Source organism: Kryptolebias marmoratus, linkage group LG22, assembly GCF_001649575.2.
Source record: "Kryptolebias marmoratus isolate JLee-2015 linkage group LG22, ASM164957v2, whole genome shotgun sequence".
Classification (NCBI taxonomy): Eukaryota; Metazoa; Chordata; class Actinopteri; order Cyprinodontiformes; family Rivulidae; genus Kryptolebias; species Kryptolebias marmoratus.
This window is the reverse complement of record NC_051451.1, coordinates 13,185,934-13,204,337: the sequence shown is the minus strand read 5'-3', so window position 1 is coordinate 13,204,337 and position 18,404 is coordinate 13,185,934. Positions and strand designations below refer to the sequence as shown.

Sequence of the window (18,404 nt, the reverse complement as noted above, 5' to 3'; positions counted from 1 at the left end):
GGGGGGGGGGGGGGGGGTAACTCGACCCGGTTTTAGTATGATGTCACTGCTTCTCTGTTACTGCCTCGGCACATATATTCATATTTTAACAGCCCGAGAGTTGGCTCCCTGCGCCAGTGAATAGCAGCCCCCCCTTACCCCGGCACGCCGTGCTGGCAGCTCGTCACATTCTTACACATCAAGTTTGTTTGTTGTAACATGTGCAAAGCTGCTGTCAGCGCTAACGGGACAGCCGCTAAGTGCTCACAGCAAATTTCTGTCGAGGGAGGTTGTTGTTTACTGGAGTACCTTCGTGTTTAATGCATAAATCACCAACAACACAGTAGGAATACTATAGGTCTACATTTTTTGCTTTTGCTCCACTGACTGTCTCTCTCTTTTTTTCTTTCTTCCTTTTGCAGAGAGATCACCAGATGGAAACATGACACCCAGTGGGTTCCTTACAGCCCCTTTTGAAATTATGGATTGCCTTTCTTCTAAGGAATCAGATCTCTATTGCTGCAGAGATTTCATCTTCTTACACTTGGATTTATAATAAATCAGCCAACACCGGATGTGCTGGATCCTATCCCACTATAAATGTTCTATCTATTTTAAGTGATGACACGAGTTATTTAAATTGAATAATGTCTCTCTCTCTCTCTATATATATATATATATATATATATTTCCCCCCCTCTCAAAGGGCTTCCGGTGAAACATTAAGAATGCGTCTATGCAGGTTGGACATGCTCAGATACATATAAACATTAGCCCAAATAAGGAAGTCCAGGACGGGGACAGCCTCCCAGAAACTACCAGCTCCTAAAGAAACATGGCCTCGGTGTGGAAGAGACTGCAGCGTGTGGGCAAGCATGCCTCCAAGTTTCAGTTTGTGGCTTCCTATCAGGAGCTGATGGTAGAATGCACAAAGAAATGGTGAGTGTCCTGGGAGAAAGCTGGGCGCCACAGAGCTGTCGCTGACGCAGGGTGGAAAGTGTGTGCGCCTCTGTCCGTGCTGGAGCGCGGCACTCAGTCATGATGGCATTTATGACCTCCTCGGAGGCAGGTTTTTATGCAGCGAGGCGCCTGGCTTTCTTGTGAATTTCTATGCTTTTTCCTCCTGTGCACCAGTGATGACTTTTGAGTACAGGTTGTAGCAGGGGTGTCAAACTCAGTTACACAACGTGGCCAAAATTCAAAACTTGGTCCTAACCAATTACCATTCTCAATCAGTATATATTGGGGGGGGGGGAGAGACAAACTAACCTTGGTTTTAGATATATGTCAGATTCTTCATATAAAGATGGATATGACCTCATCCCACTGACATATTCTGTGTAATTTAGAACAAACATACATTAATGAACAAAAGAAAAAAGCTCAAATTTAAGAAGACATCTTTAGTAGTCATTTCCATTGCCTTACTCTTTATTGTTATCTTTTTTCTTACCAATACATTTAAAGATAATCTATCAAAGCAAGAAAGCAAGTAAGAAAACCCCTGAATACAGCCACAAACATTTGACTTAAGAATAAGAAGATAATATAGATTAAAGCAGCAAATTAACTCAAGTCAGACACCCAACGTCCTTACTTGGCTGCAAGTTTATCAGCAAGAGTGCGATCGTTCTGTTCAATGTTCCCTGTTTTTCTTTCCATGTCAAATTAAAAGATTTCTGAGAAATTAAAACTTGCTCTCCTTGGCCTCAAAGTTGGTTAATCGTCATGAGAAGTCTGCTCTAAACGGGCTCAGCTTTGGAAGCAGGAGAGAAATTTGAGTGACTAATGTGTAGAAACTAAATTAATTATTTGTAGAGAGATAAAAAAGGAGTAGCTAGATTGTTATGGTCAATACTATTTGAATAATTTAAATTGTATGTGTCCAAAATGATTCAAGTGTCCTACGTTGGCTTTATTAAAGTAACTTAAACTAGTTTGGTGCATTTTAAAAAGCCCATTCTCATACAGGTTTTTATCACTTTTGCCTAAAAGGTGTTAAAAACACTTAGAAATTTAGGTTTTACACTAAAATCATCTTATGTTAAGAAATGACAGAGTTGTAGATGTTTTGGTCAAACTTTAAAAATAACATTATGTTCAAATCTCGTATTTCATAAGACTGATATGTCACAGAGTGTTTGTTGTGAATGACTCAGCTGCTAGCAAATGTCTGTAAAGCTGACTGAATTATAGCCATTTTTGTGTTTTCTAAGATCAGTCGACCGTGGTGGCCATCTTGGATCGTGATGACTCAAAACGTTACTGACATAATCTAGAATTTCCAGCAGCACCAGTTGTCTTTCAGATGCCCTTTCCTGTTTAATTTGGCGGCTGCCGCTTTGAATGTAATGAGTGGAAGTCGGCGCAGAGAGCAGGACGAGCTGCCGGCTGTGTTTTCGAAGGTGGAGGTGACTGGAAGCCATGTGCTATCTGCCCTCCTGCCTGCAGCCGTGTGTCCTGCAGCGAGGGAGAAGCCGGGGCTTGTAAAGAAAGGTGTAGCCCGCAGACACGGATTCTCAAGTGGCGTGCTGTAGGCGTGACTAACGCAGCTCGGCGGAGCTTCGGCCTGGGACAGATGTTAACGTGTCGGAGAATGGAATGAGAAAAATGCACATCTCTTAGCTGAGGGAAGGGTGGGTGGCCTCGCAGCGTTATCAGCAGTACACACGTTTTTTTTTGTAATTTAGGCAGAGCTTTTGGTTTGTCATAAATATCAGAAATGGCACTACACATCCATTTGTTTTTATATAGCTATTCTCCGTGGTTAATCTCTTAAAATCCAGATTTACCCAATCACTGGAGGTGAAGAGCTCTCATTCAGCTTCATGTAAGGGTTTGTTGGTTATACCTTTTTCATGGAGTCGTCAGGGTTTATCATCAGCTAGCTTTACCATTTAAAAATGTTCCTAAATGTGTTTTAAAACCTCTCAGGAAAGATTCTCGAGAATGTTGGCACACACCTCTGACCTTTCCTGCACTCCATCAGTATGATATGTTGTTGGTACAGTTCAAAAAATTTCCATCTGCTTCATCTGGAAACAGTTCCTGGAGCACTGGCGGGTCTCGGCTTCAGGAGCCTGCAGAAGTGAAAGTTGAAAACCCCACAGGCCCCGTAATTCCTGGAATCAATAACAGGAAGGAAGGCCGACGGTCATTCCGCGTTAATGCCCTTGTGCTTGCCCGTGTGTAAAAGTGCGGGCGCTTTGAAGATGCGTCTTTGTGAGATTTTTAAAAGCTTTTTGTGCCCTCACCGACGTTTGAACAACATCAGCACAAATCTCCGAAGCCCTGATCGTTTGGAGGAGCTCTTGAGAGAATCGGCATCTTGGAAGTTCAAGGGTGTGGGTGTTCTTTATAATTCCTGCGCCTTGGGTGAACAGCCACGTATACTTGTGTCCGATAGGTTTAGTTTGAGCGTGCATGAATAGTCCCACTCAGCCGGAACAAATTATTTAGTCGTTGAACTTCTCTTAGCATCTAAAGGTAACAGCTCTTGGTTAGTTAGGTAGCCGAGGTAGAAGCACAAAACAGAATTTACCTGCAGAAATAATTCCAGTAAGCTGAAACGCTGGTTTTGTGAGTTCATCAGCTTGTCTTGAGGATGAGAAGGCACTAATTCCTCATAAAACTGAACATATATAGGTGAACTGTCAGTTTCTGCAGAACTGAGCTTTTTTTCATGCCTGTGGTGCATCCTGACTGTTTTGTTGCTCAACTGAGCAATCAGCAGTTTTATTTCTGGCACGTCGCCTGAAATGTGCATTTTGGAGTCGCATATTAAGCAAACAACACAGCTGCTTAATCGAGAGGACGGGGTTTGTAAATTGCTCCACGCAACATTGATTCTAATGCAGCTAAGACATAAAACATATTTCACACCGACAGACAACCTACAGCGGTGATTTCAGTGCAGACACTATTTTACGGCATTTTGAAATGATCTGTCCTTTGGTTAATTGGATGTGAGGCCACTCAGAGCGCAGGAGGTTTATCTTGTAATCAAAACATTTTATTGGTAGGAGATTTAGGCTTTAAAAAAACAAATATCAGAAGCTCTTTTATTCCTGCTGTTTAAGTTTAGAGACACGAGTATAATTTTTTATTAAGCCTTGAGCTCCTAGTATAATGTAGGTACATACTGGTGTGATCCAGCAGGACAAAGTCCACCTGCTTATTTAATATTTTACTCTTTCTGCTGCTGCTGAACCATTCCCTCCTGTACGTGTAACATATCCTATTCAACCCGTTATTCGATTGCTGTGATAGTAACATCATCTCTCCTGCATAAATATAATCCTGCTTCATTGTGTTGGTGTTACCCCGAGGCTGGCGCTTTGAGCAGAGAAGTGTTTTAATCAGCCTTTGTGAGGAAATTTATCGTTTAAAAATCCACAACAAAAGCTGAGAGTCAAGGGCTTACAGGCTTGGTGACGACATCCGAGTCATAGACGTGGGTCAATCGACAAGCGCTATTGATCACGTTGTCATTCAGTCTCGCTCTTGCCTACATAACCGGACTTTTTGTTTCCTTACAGCCACATTACAGTTGTTCTAAATAATATAATCAACATCTACATATAATATCAGACATTAACCCCCTTACCTTCTCAGTTCACAATGAATGAGACTGTTTTGTTGTTGCGGGGGATGAGTGGAGGCCTGCAGGCATACAGAAATTCTGACATTTACCACTAAACACAAAGTTTATAGCAGAACAGCGTCTAAACTAAGTGTAAGATTTAGGAAAGCAGCTGTTCAGTAAGCTTCTGTCATCTCACGACTGACTGGAAAACGTCTTCCAGCCCGAACGACCAAAGAGTCAAATCAAAACAAAGAGGAAGGAAGTCAACGTTGGCGTGTTACTTCAGCAAACTCTTTATCAGACGCGAGACGTGAGTTTATTAAAGACTTTGCAGCTTTATGAGCAGAATGAGATAAAGATAAAGATAGTAAAGTTACGGAGCAGGTCAGCGCTGTTCAGAGGAAAAAATAAAAGTTGTTAACAAAACAATGAGCAGGATAGAGTCCAATAGAAGTCTGTTACAATACACTGGAAGAGTGTTACAGTCGTGACTTAACAGGAACAAAATATGGTGTTGCACTCGTTTTACAAAAGGAAGGAGTGATTTTTGGTTTGATATGAAACACATGAGGAACTTTATTTTACAAAACTATTCGAATAATTTATGCAAAAAAAAATCACTTTCAGACAATATTGATTTAATGTTTTGTTAAACTGAAACACCTTCTGCTCTATTTTTGTTAAAATTTCTCAAAATTGAATGAAATCCTGAATATTTTCTCACTTTATTGTTGAAATTGTACTAACCCACCATACAATAAGACACTTCTTAGGTGAGAAAATAAAGGAAAAATCATGAAACGTTTAATTTAGAGAAATCAAAATGGAAAAAAGTGAAAATTGGGACAGAAACTCAGATTTCATAGGGCCGTAGTTTAGTGGGCCTGCTGTGTATAAAATAAACATATTTTTTTTAGAATTTAATTTATAATTGTGATCACATATATCTGACAAATGCCGTAAACTATCATTCAAGTTATCTCTTTGCACAGATCTTTTTATTCTTTTCATGATTAAGGCGTTGTGATCTCACTTGTTTCTAAATAAGTTTTTCTGAACTTGAATTCAAACGTCTAACCTTTAAAACAAATATACACGTGTTTAAGTTGAATTTTAAATTTTTTTTTCTGAAAATCTGGCAGTTGGAGAGTTAGAAACCCAAGTTTCTCGTACTCGTCAGTGCTTCCCCGAGGAAAATACTTTGTTTTTGTTTTTTTTCTGAGTGTGTTGCGAGATCCAAAAGGATGGGATAGAAATGTTTATTCCTAATGTAGTGCTTTCTGTTGAAGTGGAGCTGGCCGGCGTGTGTTAGGCGGTGACATGTTGTTTTCTGCTGAGCATGTGTTGATTACGGCCGGCGTCCACGGCGCGCCTGCCAGCTCGTCTGACGTGGCTCTTCATTCCGCTCAGATTCGAAGGCCTTGACAGATTGAGTGTAAATTTGGCACCGGGAGAAACTTTCTCCGCCAGGCAATTGTACCGAGCTGAGGTTTTTTTGGTCGTGCAGGAATTTTTGGATTTTATTGCCTGTGAGTCACTGGAGAAATGAAAGCAGGCGATCGTCAGTCTCAAACCTTGTGATTTCTTCTTTATTTTTCTCCCTACGAGCTGTTATCGAGGTGGTGGAGCGAGAGGAGTTTAATAATGTGATTTCCTCACACTGACGTATTAATCACAAACAAATGATCTTTCAGCCTCCCGACCTGTTGGGTTTCCATTATCCTTAGCGGATCATGTCGTATATCTGAACCTCCTTTGGTTCTCTTATGCTCTGCGTTTATTTCCCAGGTTTTATTGAAATGATCAGAAAGTAGTCAGTGGATGCATGACGAATTACCTTTTTGGAGTCAACCCCAATTCAAAATGTCCGCCACAAATGATCAACCCGAGCAAACACAAAAATGGCTATCATCAGAGGAATTGAGTTAAATTTGGTGTTATAGTAGCTAAGAGTCATCCCCACACACTCCGAGTGCTACATATTGTGCGAGATCTTTGCTTAAACGTTGGCATTTACTGTTTACGTCAGCCCTGTCTGTCTGTTGGCAAAATATGTGAATATAGTTAATTAACTGATAATGTAATCAATGGATGGACAAATACATCTGAATAACTGAGTTAATTTAATTAATGTTGGCTGTAGTCTTTGCTGCTGGGTTGAAGATGTGAATGAAACACTCACATCTGAGAATTTGTAGCTTCTTTCCACCATTATCTTCATCTAAAACATTATTATGGTGACAGATTTGTTTCATTAGAATATGATTTAATGGCACAGCATAATACATTTTTAATACATTTCATTAAGTCTGCACTGTTTGTTACAAGACGGCAGTCAGATTGTCTTTATGTCCAAAAGATGGTAAAGTTCAGAGTCTTGTGATTGTACTTTATGATCACTTAGTTTATTGTTCTCTGCTTCTCATATGCAATCTGAAATCTCCTATCTCTTTTCACAGGTGCCTCAGATTTTCACTTTCATTCATCACGCTGGTCTCGTCTGTTCCCTTCTTTAACCTCAGCCACGACAGAGACCCATAATTGGCCACATTTGACATCCAGTCAGTCTGTCTCAGCTGTTAAGCTCTCAGCTATTACTGTCTCCGCTTTAAGCAAAATAACAGGAGTTTACTTGAAATAAACCAGGTTATTTACAGAAGGAGAAGGGCTCCTGCTAAATCGTAATTGCCATGCTCGTTTTTGTCAGCAGCTCATTAAAATAGTATAGTGTTCAAACATATAGACGTTTTAAGTCACCCACATTAAATGATGATACTATAGCGATAAGAAACTGACTTAATTAGCTTTTGATTTAAAGAACTAGGATTCAAATGGGCGCTGGTCGTGTTTGTAAGAAATCGATGTGTTTCAAACTAATGTTAAAGCGTATAGAAATGATCAGTGACTAACTCTCTGCAAACTAGTTTTTCATAATAATAAAAAAAGATTTTTACTAGACAACACAAACATGAACCATCTAAACAGAAGTACAAAGGGACGGCAAAACCCAAACCAAAGAATCAGACACAACAATGTCTGCCTCTCCAGAGCAGCGCGTCTGAGCGGGAGAGCGGCGAGTTGGCACCCGTTCACAGTTCAGTCACCGAAATGGAAACCAATAATATGAAAATGGTTCGGTTTACAAGAGAGCAGACCTTCACCAAAGCTCGTTAGCATTTGTTATTATTATTGCCAAAGCTCGGAATACAGCAAAGTTCACCAGAAAGAGAATCAATCCTGTCCTGAGAGCTGAAAAAAAATCAAACCCAGCTAATTTCAGTCATCGGCTGGACAATCAGTGCTTCTATGTAATAAATATGTTATCTTAAATTATGAAATCCTTAAATAAATATACCCAAATTATGTTCCTTGTAAAGGAAACATAAACTAAATGATTTAGATTTTAAACAAGTTCGTTCGTTGTGTGGCCGAGCACGTCTCGTTGCATTTGAGTCTCCCCTCGCGGTTTTTCCTCATAAGGCTTCGTTTTAGCAGGGGCTGGACTGAGATGTTAAAGGTCTGTGCAGAAATCATTTCGCCCGGAGACAAACGGCGTGCATTTTTCTCATAGCGCAGCAGATATTGCACAAAAGGGAAAACAGAGGCGGATATTTGTTAAGTATCTGACTCTCTGACACAGCATGTGTTGATGAACAAAAGCTGCTCTATGAAGGGCTTCTCCTCAAGGCTCAAATTGTTATGTCATTTTCTCTCTCCCTCTCTTCTCCTTTTGCTATTTCTTTTTTCTCTCCTTTCTCTGTTACACTGTCTCATTGTTTTCCTATTGTACGCCTGTAAGCCTTTGACTTTAGAGCTGCTGCAGAAACAAAGTAAACCCACTGTTAATCTTAGAATATGTGTATTTCTTGCAGCGCTACAGCTGCATATAAAACTCACTGATAAAGGAAATGTCCCCACATTTGATTAGAGTTTGCATCATGTACTGTATAAAGCCTTATCTAGTTGGGTTCCTCAAGCTCTCAATGACTTTGTGGCTTAAGATGTTCTTACAGAAATATTAATATGTTTAAAAAAAAAAAGAGCTTTCTCTGTTCTGAGTAACACCATGTTGAATTTATTATATAAAGAATTCGAACTGGATGTTATTCAAGGACATTTGAAGCTTAAGTTAAGTCAGTTTTTAATGGTTGGGATCAGTCTAGTAGTGATTAGAAATCTACTGCTACTTGTTTTGTGTAGCTCTAATGATTTAAGTTGGATCGTTTATTTGGTTAATAAATAAATAATTAGCGTCTGCCACACCTCGGCGTACCAAGCCAATTAAAAAGCAGGCACATCTGTGGGCAGCACAGTGTCGTTCCACCTGACGGTGTGTTTCTTGTGACGGGGGTGCCCCCCCAAAAGAAACTGATCATGATATGCTAGTTTTTCCAAAAACGTATTTCATACAGAAAGTAGTAAAATATATATATATATTTTTTTTTTCAAAACCTTAACAGTGGACAGACATTATTTTTAAGGGCGAACGTGTAAAGCTGTACGTTTGTAACTGCTTTATATTAATCCTTTTTTTAATTAAGGTAAAAATATATACTAACCTGCATGGGATCCCAAGGTCAAATTAAATATATGTATTTATTTATTTGCATGAGTATTAAACTGTTATATTCGAGGGCAAAAATGAACCAAACTGCCTTCATAAATTGGCTATGGTTGCCCTGATTCCTATAAATCTGCATCAGCCTTTATAACTTTGTCAGTCAACTTCTTTTATAGATATTTTAATTAATTGTGGCGTTTTGTGTTGGGTTTATATGCATTTTAAGGAGCTTCTGTAAGTGAGGTATTGTTGCCCTCCGTTGAAATGTGACACTGGAAATGGGTTGTTTCTATTTTTAAGTTGTTTTTTTTTTGTCATCTTTATTTAATGACTTGTCAGAATTAGGATTTAAACCATTTTAATGACCATCTCTGCAAAGTGAATCTGTCTGTGGGCGTCTCTTTTCTTTTTTTTTCTGCCCTTTTACTTGTTTGCTGCCCAAATGTTCCAGTTCTCCCAGAAAAATCCCTTGTTATTCCAGGACGTAGGTGAAGGCTGAAAGAAGGGGCTTCTGCAGCACTTGTACACAGCACTGAGTACTGTGTTCATCTGCATGCATGTTTGAGACTTATTTGTGCTGCAGTCTTCAGATCCGACGCCCAGAGTCAACCGTCTGATCATGGTTTATTCATGCTGTGAGCTTGTGGAGCTGCGTGTGCATGTATTTGTATTGTAGAAGGCTTATTAAGGCGCTATAAGTTGAAACATTAGGATAAGAGCCCAGTTTGTATGATTTGGTGGAGACTCCTGTGTCTGTACAGATGAACATTGGTGGCCTTCTTTCACTCATTGTTAAATATTTTTCCTACCTCACAGGCAACCTGACAAATTGGTGGTGGTTTGGACACGTCGAAGTCGGCGGAAATCATCTAAAGTAGGTGGCATTCAGTAGCGAGGGACATAAAGATTAAAAAAGCTTCTGATATCCAGATGTGATTGTCTGTGTTTGTCCTCCTGTCCTGCAGTCCCACAGCTGGCAGCCGGGCATCAAAAACCCGTACAGAGGAGTCGTGGTGTGGCCTGTACCGGAGAACATCGAGATCACTGTCACTCTCTTTAAGGTAGGCTGGGGTTGTCAAAGCTAAAATGATTAAATGTGGTTCATTTAAAATTGTTTTACAGGTTTTTAATATGCGTTAATAATGACCTGGGTGTCTGAATACGTGTAATCGTACCGTTGTCAGTAAACTGCGTGTCGTACGGCCCGTCTTAGTTAAACATGCTGCGGCCTTGGTGCTGACAGTGTAGCTCACTGCTCAGTGTCCAGTTACCTCTTTGTCTCAACCAGGCCCGTCTCCACAAACCTGTCTCTGTTTGACCGACGTGCTGGTAGCTTCTTTTTTAGTTTTTCGGTCGTGGATGTACATTATTATCAACACATTTGACACACGAGGCGCTTGCTGTGGTTTAGAATGAGTCATAAGAGTCGTAGACGAATCCTGTCACCGCAGCTCCAAAATTCTTGCTGTCATCTCTGCTTTCATGAGGATCTGCTCAGCTTTCAAGGCCTTGCGTGCTGGCATCTCTTTCCTTCCACTTCCTCTGCTGCAATAAACAGCCAGATGTTGCCGTTTTTTGTTATGAGACAAAGTAATGCCACGAAAGGCAAACTAGAACCCCTGCATTTAGATAATGTTCAAGTAAAATATCATGGATTTTGTAAGTTATTAGCTTAGTTTCTTTATAGAGCAGTTTTTCTTATAGATTTTATTGATCTAAATAGATGTTATGGATTGAATTGAGGTTAAACAAAGGCGTAAGACAAGGCCTTGATAGCCCATCAACATATTAAAGTCATGATAAAATCCAGTTTGATGCTCAAATGATTTTATTTATAGTGTTCATGGGAACTGTAAGTTGATAAAGGTATGGTGTGCACATCTTTGTCAGCTTCACTAAGCTTGTTTACTTAGTGTTTCCTATAGTTTATAGAGTAGAACAGCTCTAATTATGTGGTCTGAGCACAGGGTTTAAACACAAACAGTAAAATACGAGTAAATCCAGGGTTAAAGAGACCATCATTAGCTGCAGTCGATTCATTTTTAAGCTAAGCACAGCTTTCTATAAGAGTCCAAACAGATGTAGGTGCAAAAGCAATCTTTTTTTATAATAAAAATGGAATAAATGTAACTTTTTTTTTGTAATTTAGATGTTACTTCAATGTGTTTACTGAAGGTGAAAGCAACCTCTCGTAGATAGTTTCCTCTCTGGCCTGGAGCTCTGCAGTGAGAACAGCTGAGCTCAGCAGAGTTGGATCATGTATTATAACAAGACGTGCACCAGGCAGCCCTGGCTCAACTTTGCAAAGCGCAAATGAAAGTAAACTAATAATAATGTCAGAAACTAACATTACATCAGCCAGGTTTTAAAGTCTGAGCTGCACAAGCAACGCAGATGTCACCTTTTGAAGGTTTTCTTGTTCATTTTGGAACTTATTATTGAAGACAGAGACAAAAAGTAAAGGCAAAACATTTTGCTTTGCTGCAGTGATATAAAATTACTGCAGACAACAGAGACTGCAGCTAAAGCCACTCTCTTTTGGCTTTTAAAGTCGGCCCATATGGTTGTAAAATGATGGAGATTAGCGGGACATTTAAAGCAGAGGCGACACCTGCTGTTTGTGTTTGACTCTTCTGTCGAGCTGCAGGAGTATTGATTTCCCTGGGTGTGTTCCAAGCACGCTCAAACAATTAGATTCATCTTCGCATTGTGCATTGGGTCTGCAATAAACCTTCTAGCCTTTTTCATCACTTGTATTGTCTGTAAATGTGCAATTTAGTGTTAAATGATGATTTGTAGGGAAAACTGCAACACTTGCCACCTACCTAAAATATTCCCAGAACAATCAGACTCTGCACCTTAACCTGTGCCGCTTTAATTAGTCCATATTTTTATGTTCAGCTGTGATTTATGATCGTGTGCAATCAGCTGCTGAAGGTCACAGCAGTACGAGACACGTCCGCTTGCTGTTCTTTTGCCTCTCTTCCATTGCAGTTTGTTCTTTTCAGTCAGTGCTTGTTGGAAAGAAAAGACGTTAGATGGCATCAAGATGTCGAGCCTCTGCAGAATGTGGCATTCGGACTCACAGCAGGATAGAAAGATGTACAGAAAATATTTTAGTGAGACAAAACAAACAGGTCAGTGGGTGAAGAGAGCAACAAGCAGATCATCTGTCACTCTTCAGCAATGTTTCATTTATTTTTTTTTTAGGTTGATTTTATCAGGGACTGTACATGGATCCATGTTACACCTCAAACAATGCAGCTGCACCTTGTGTTTGGGTCTTTAGCCAACAGCTAATCTGCACTTTACTCCCTGGTTAGGCTTTTAAAGAAGACAAAACTTCAACAAAATGTAGAAGAACACAACCACACACAGAGAATTAAGTAAATTAGAACAGGAGACAAGCTGAGTCTTTTGAGTTCTGGATGTTTATTAGTACTTGACTGAAATTATAACAAGACGCTTTGAGATGTGTTCATGACTGATATTTCTGTCCTTGCAGGATCCCCATGCAGAGGAGTTTGAGGACAAAGAGTGGACGTTTGTCATCGAAAATGTGAGTGTTTTTTAACTAAAGGGTGTGAAGCACTGGTTGGATCACATCTTGTAAAACTAATAACATTATCTTAGTTCATGAGCATGTATTTAGTATTTGTGTGCAGATTCTGCCACCATGTGGTTGGTTTACGTTATTACATGCTGTTATAGTAGAAGGATGCCTTCAGTATAAATCACACAGATGTTACAGGCATGCCTGGTTGCCACCGTTTTCTGACAGAACAATGTGCATTTTTAAAAATAGTTTGGTTTTCTTGAGGGTTTTCAGTGTGTCCATCAATTTTAGGATGGTTACAAGAAAGAAAAAGCTTTTCCGTCATTCCTTCCAACAATTTTTACATCTGCTTTGTCCCGTTTGAGTTTATAGAGTGTGTTTTTGGTCTTTTTTTTTTTTGTTTCATTGGTCAAATGTTTGCTCAAAAGTAGTTTTTTCCTGTGATTAGTAATCGTTAGTCTTGCAGTAAGCATTCATGATTGGCAAAACTTGGAATTTTTAACATCCTGAAAATGGGAAGGAGCTGGATAAAAATAAGATTTGAGGGCGTGGAAGTGATGGAAATACAGAAAGAAAACTATTTAAACTTTTAAAGAAGCTGGAAACTTTCTGTTGAAGAAGCTACAATGTCTGCTGTTTTCAGTTATCTGTTTCTGTCATTTTTTTTGCCTAAGGGACTTATTGAACACAAAAAGACTTTTGAATGAATTTGGAACCCCTCTCTCTCTCTCTCTCTCTCTCTCTCTATATATATATATATATATATATATATATATATATATATATATATATATATATATATATATATATATATATAAGATCATTTAGGTGGCAGATTGTGTTAATATCAGCCCAGTCCTCGTATTTTCCTATGCATTAATTCATTTGTGAATATGGTTTAAATAGACGCTCACTGCATCTCTGCAGCTCATTTAGTATGAACTGAAGCAGCAGAGTTTAGGTGAGATGTTCAGTCCTGTTAAGTTCAGCATCTGTTTAAGTTTGGAGTCCGTTAAGCTTGTTCCTTAAATTAATGCTGAAGTCAGATTTTATGCAGTTTGTAATGTTTGTGTTTTTGGCTCACAGGACATTAGAATGCTCTAAATTAGGTATTAATAAGAGACATAACATCCATATCATTACGCTTTCACCTTTTATTTATTTATTTACGTTCTCAAACTTAACTATCTAAAACTATACCATCTGTTTCAAAATCCAACAGTTTGATTTCAATTAGAATAATAACTAATTAATAACTATCAGCTTTTAAAGCTATGAAGTAAGATCTCTTTAACCAGGATGTTACACTTCTACAATCCAGGACTATTTGAAACTCTGCTGGTGAGCAAATGATCTAAACATGATCATCCAAAGGTGTGAGGGTCCCTGATGACCCCAGTCCTATCTTGAGTACCGGACTGGGTTTCTGATGAAGGCATATTTGATAAATAAAAGCTACTAAGTATCTCAAAACCCAATTTCTGTTTTACGGCAGCGCACAGCAGTATTTAATATACAACCTCAATGCTAACGAGGAAATCAACACAGATACATTAATGAAGCTATTTATACACCAGTGCAGCTATATATTTTATTATGTCATAATTAAAGGACATGTTTTTTCTTGTATTTAATAAAACTAAAACTCACTAATGTCACTGAGTCAATAGGAGACCGTTCCATCAAGGTGAAAGTGACGACGTGCTGCGTTTCAGTGTCATCAGGAAAACAAAAATGCTGCGTTCAATGCACCTACAGAACAATTACTGTTTGCTATCAAAAAATCAAATTCTGATACATTTTCTCAAAGATTTTATTTAAAAAAAATCAGTTTAAAATATTTCAGTTTTACTTGCAAAATTTTAAAGGCTTTTTGTGAATACATAAATACCTTTTTTTAAGTTTGCCTGCAAATAAAATCAGTGCAACAAAATGCAGAAATGCAAAGAATATTAAAGGTTTGTTTTTGCATCATAATAAAACAAGTTAAAAAGCTATAATAACAAATAGATTTCCTAAAGCATTGCAGACTTAATTTATTAAGTTCTTATATGGTATTTTAATGACTTGATTGCATCTATATTGTGAAAAATAAGTTTTGAGACTCAAAACAAGTCAATGAAATGCAAAGTACTTCATTGACGAGATGAGCTGATGTTGCCTGATGTGACTTTAGAAAGAGGGTTCATCACTAGAGATTAACAAATGACCTTTGAAACTCAACCCTTCTTTTTTTTACTCTTGAATGCTTGTAGGGGGGGGGTTAAATTAGGCAGGCTTGCTGAGTGCACTGATGCTGTCACTTTGTGTCCACGTCAACGTTAAAGGAATGACAGCGCATACAGAGCGTCGCCTTTCCTGTTTTGACGGATAGTTGAGAAGACAAGCCGGTCAGCTGGTGTTTTCTGACCAGAGCGTGGGAGAGAGCGAAAAGAGTGGAAAAAGACAAGTTTTTGGGTTTGCCCGCGTCTCCGCATACCTGACTAATAACAGAAGGATCAAAGCCATACCAGTCTCCTGACAGCAGGAATGAAGAGCGCAGAGGGAGGAATGATGGCAGGGAGAAAGTAACCTTACACCTTCACACACAGGATGTCTGGTTAATGAGGGCAAACAGCAAAACATGCCAAACCATTATTAACTTTCTTGTAGAAACCACAAAAACTCTTCAGATGATTGTCTTTAAGTTGATGCAACTTGGGGGGAAATCCTTCACAATATCAGTAACACAAGCAGAACGATTACTCAAATTATAGTGTGTTTGCTACTCTACTATTCAGGAGTAATAACCCTTAAAACACAACTACAGTTTGTATTATTTTGTAAATAAATAAGGTATTTTGGACAATTCATTGTATAGATCAAAATTTACACAAAACCATTAGATTTAAAAGCACTAATTTAACATTTCTGTTAGGGCCTGATTTGCAGAAATTAAGGAACTGCATGAATTGACCACAAGAGGGCAGTCTAAGTCAAGGACAGTAAAAGCCTCTTTTTCCAGCAACTATATTTATACTGTTAATCACCCCTTTATTTCAGCTGTATATGTGTCAGTGGGTAATGTAGCCTTGTGTGCCCGCATGATCTGTTTTGTTTTTGCTCAGACAACATCATCCAGGCTCATTAAATCCTAATACATGAGCATATTTTAATCTGACCGTGCTCGCGTGCTCCTAAATGTGTAGACGGCTCTGGTCGTCTATGCTGCTTCCAACAGTCGGGTATCTAAAGTCGGGACACATGAGCGAAAGCAGCAGTGAGTGCTGCTCTTAGCAGGAGGAACAGAAGAAGAGAAGAGGTGAGTTCTCCTGACCCCTCATCAGACGGCCGAGGCGAAAAGGGGAAGAATACGCCATTGTGCCCGAGCTCGGAAGATGATGAAATTCAAGATCCCCGCGCTCTGGCTTCGTCTTAATCTTGGGGCCCAACCTTGCGTTAGGCTAATCCCTCTCTGTCGAATTACCGGCCCTGTCTAGATTGTATTTTGTCATTGAAAATGGTGGTGTCAAACACTACCTTTTTCTCTCCTCTATTTGTTCGCCTGCCAGGGCGAATCGCATAATCAAAAGATGGGGAGAGAAAGAGCAAAGAAGAGAAAGCATTGGAGAGAGGTGGAAGGCTGCAAACGGCTACACAGTAGTATCTCTAAATTGCATGCTACCCTTGCCTTTCACCCTCTTTCAAACAGGCACATATTATCAAAAAGGTGGGCAAATTGAGAGTCAAAAGATTGGACAGCTATATTTGAAGGCATTGTGCTGACAGGCTCTTTTGTGTGTGTATGGTAGGTGGGGGTGTTAATGTGTGTATGTATGTCTGTGTGTATTCTCTCAGCTTTTGCATATCAGCCAAAGCTGGAGATTGGAGACCAACTTCCCTCATCTTCAAAGCTTTGTGAGAGGATTTAAATATCACGCACACACGCGCGTGCGCACACACAGATGCAGAGGACAGTTGTATATAAAGAGAGAAGCTATCATGTCTGAATACATTGAATATACAGAGATACAGACTCCAAAGCCCACTCTTCTCACTCCTCCCCCATTTTTCACCCTTTAAGTCCTACTTCAACATTTTTTGCTCACATTACATCAATGTCAGGAAGGACAGAAAGCATTTCTAAATGTGTAGGACTGTGCAGCCATTTGACAGGCCAGTCTGACACAAGTATTGATATTGGAAATGTTGATTTATAAAGTAAAGATGACTTTTTAAGTCTGTTTGTAACATTAAAGGGAGGACCTGTTAGCAGAAATGCAGTGTAGTATTTAGACAATATAATAAAATATCTATTATACAATCTTTGATTTAAAATTGTATATTATATGATCGTCCTATAATTATATATTGTGTATTTTTGTATCCTAACATTATATAGTGTTTTTAACATGTTTCCATTTATGTAGAATGCCCTCAAAGCCGTTTTGTTGAAATTTTGATATCCATAGAAAGCAGGACCTCCTCTTCGCTGTGCATCATGTTTTAATGCCATATCTTTACAATAGCTCAGAATAACAAACGTGAACATTTATTGTTTTTTCTATTTTTATTTTTTGGGGTAAATTCTCTTGAAAAGGGTGAAATGAGTGATTCAGTAAGTTGCAGTCTGAAACTTTGCAGCTAGATGTCACTAAATGCTATTTACCTTGTCTTTCATTTGCTTTTTTAATGTTTTAAACCTCTCAAATCCTCACTACATACTGTAAAAGTGTTCAAAAGTACATTGGACATCATATATTTTTGCATTACACATATAAAATCAGATTTTTTTTATATGCTGTGTACAGAAGAGATTTGTCTTTTTTTATGGCTTCTGATAATGACTCATGTCTTCAGTCATCTTCTTAGTGGTTTCCTTTTTCTCCTGTTCTTACGGTCCTCTATAGATTATTATTTTGTTTGTTTTTCAGTCCTCTGTCTGAGGAATAGTCTTGTCTATTATGGACCACATCCAAGTCCATTAAGTCCATTTCCATGCCACATAACTCCCACTCTCATCCTCTCACACAGTCGCACTGTGACATACTGTCAGACTGGCACATACAGAGAAAAATCATCACATCTAATAACTTATAAACACAAACTTATTCCTCTGTCATTACACACACCTTCCCTAGAATACACACTCCTTTTTGTATTGTACTCATAGCCCCCCCTTTCCTTAGTCCTTCTCTCTGTCTGGAACATATTACGTAGGCCAGTGGCTTGTGAGCGCTGGCTGGGCCTCGGGGAGGAAAAACACAATTATTTCAGCTCTCGGCTATTCACGCAAAGGTGACAAAAGCTGGTATGAAGTATGAAATCCCAAAAGTTTCTCCTGTGTCGTGGCCGACAAATTGGGATTAATTTGCGCTCGTGTGCATGCATGTGTCTCCAAAGTTTTTCATCTTTGCTCATTTCCCATTTTTAGATAGTGGTTAGAGCTCAATAAGACTCATTTATTCTGTCAGAAGAAACAGCATGTTCACTTTTTTTTTTTTTTTTTTTTAATATCTGCTCATATGTTAGTTTAAAAAAAACAAAACCTATTCTGTCTGTAAAGCTGGAATAATATACATTATCTTTCGTGTGGGTGTTTGTGTTCCTCCAAAAGGAAGTTCTTAGCATTTGATCGCACGTTCACACATGCTTTCCAAATTAATTTAATCTAATTAATTGCCGTGAGGAGAGAGGACAGATGCTTGTGATTACCCCCCATGCTGAGACCCCTTCCCTTGCAG

The 18,404-nt window shown here is 39.0% G+C and overlaps 1 protein-coding gene across 6 annotated transcripts in view; it reads left to right on the top strand.

Annotated features, from left to right (window-relative positions):
* The first annotated feature begins 663 nt into the window (after positions 1-663).
* ehbp1 (EH domain binding protein 1) overlaps positions 664-18,404 on the top strand; it is a 130,149-nt gene continuing 112,408 nt past the window's right edge. For 3 of the 6 annotated variants that reach the window (XM_037973369.1, XM_017430258.2, XM_017430234.2), the window contains exons 1-4: positions 665-918; positions 9,942-9,999; positions 10,091-10,186; positions 12,631-12,684. In XM_037973369.1, the coding sequence (XP_037829297.1) occupies positions 815-918; positions 9,942-9,999; positions 10,091-10,186; positions 12,631-12,684 (312 nt within the window). In that variant the 5' untranslated portion in view covers positions 665-814. Of the gene's footprint in view, positions 919-9,941; positions 10,000-10,090; positions 10,187-12,630; positions 12,685-18,404 lie in introns of all 6 variants that reach the window. The other 3 variants (XM_037973370.1, XM_017430267.3, XM_037973371.1) reach the window with 2 other exon arrangements.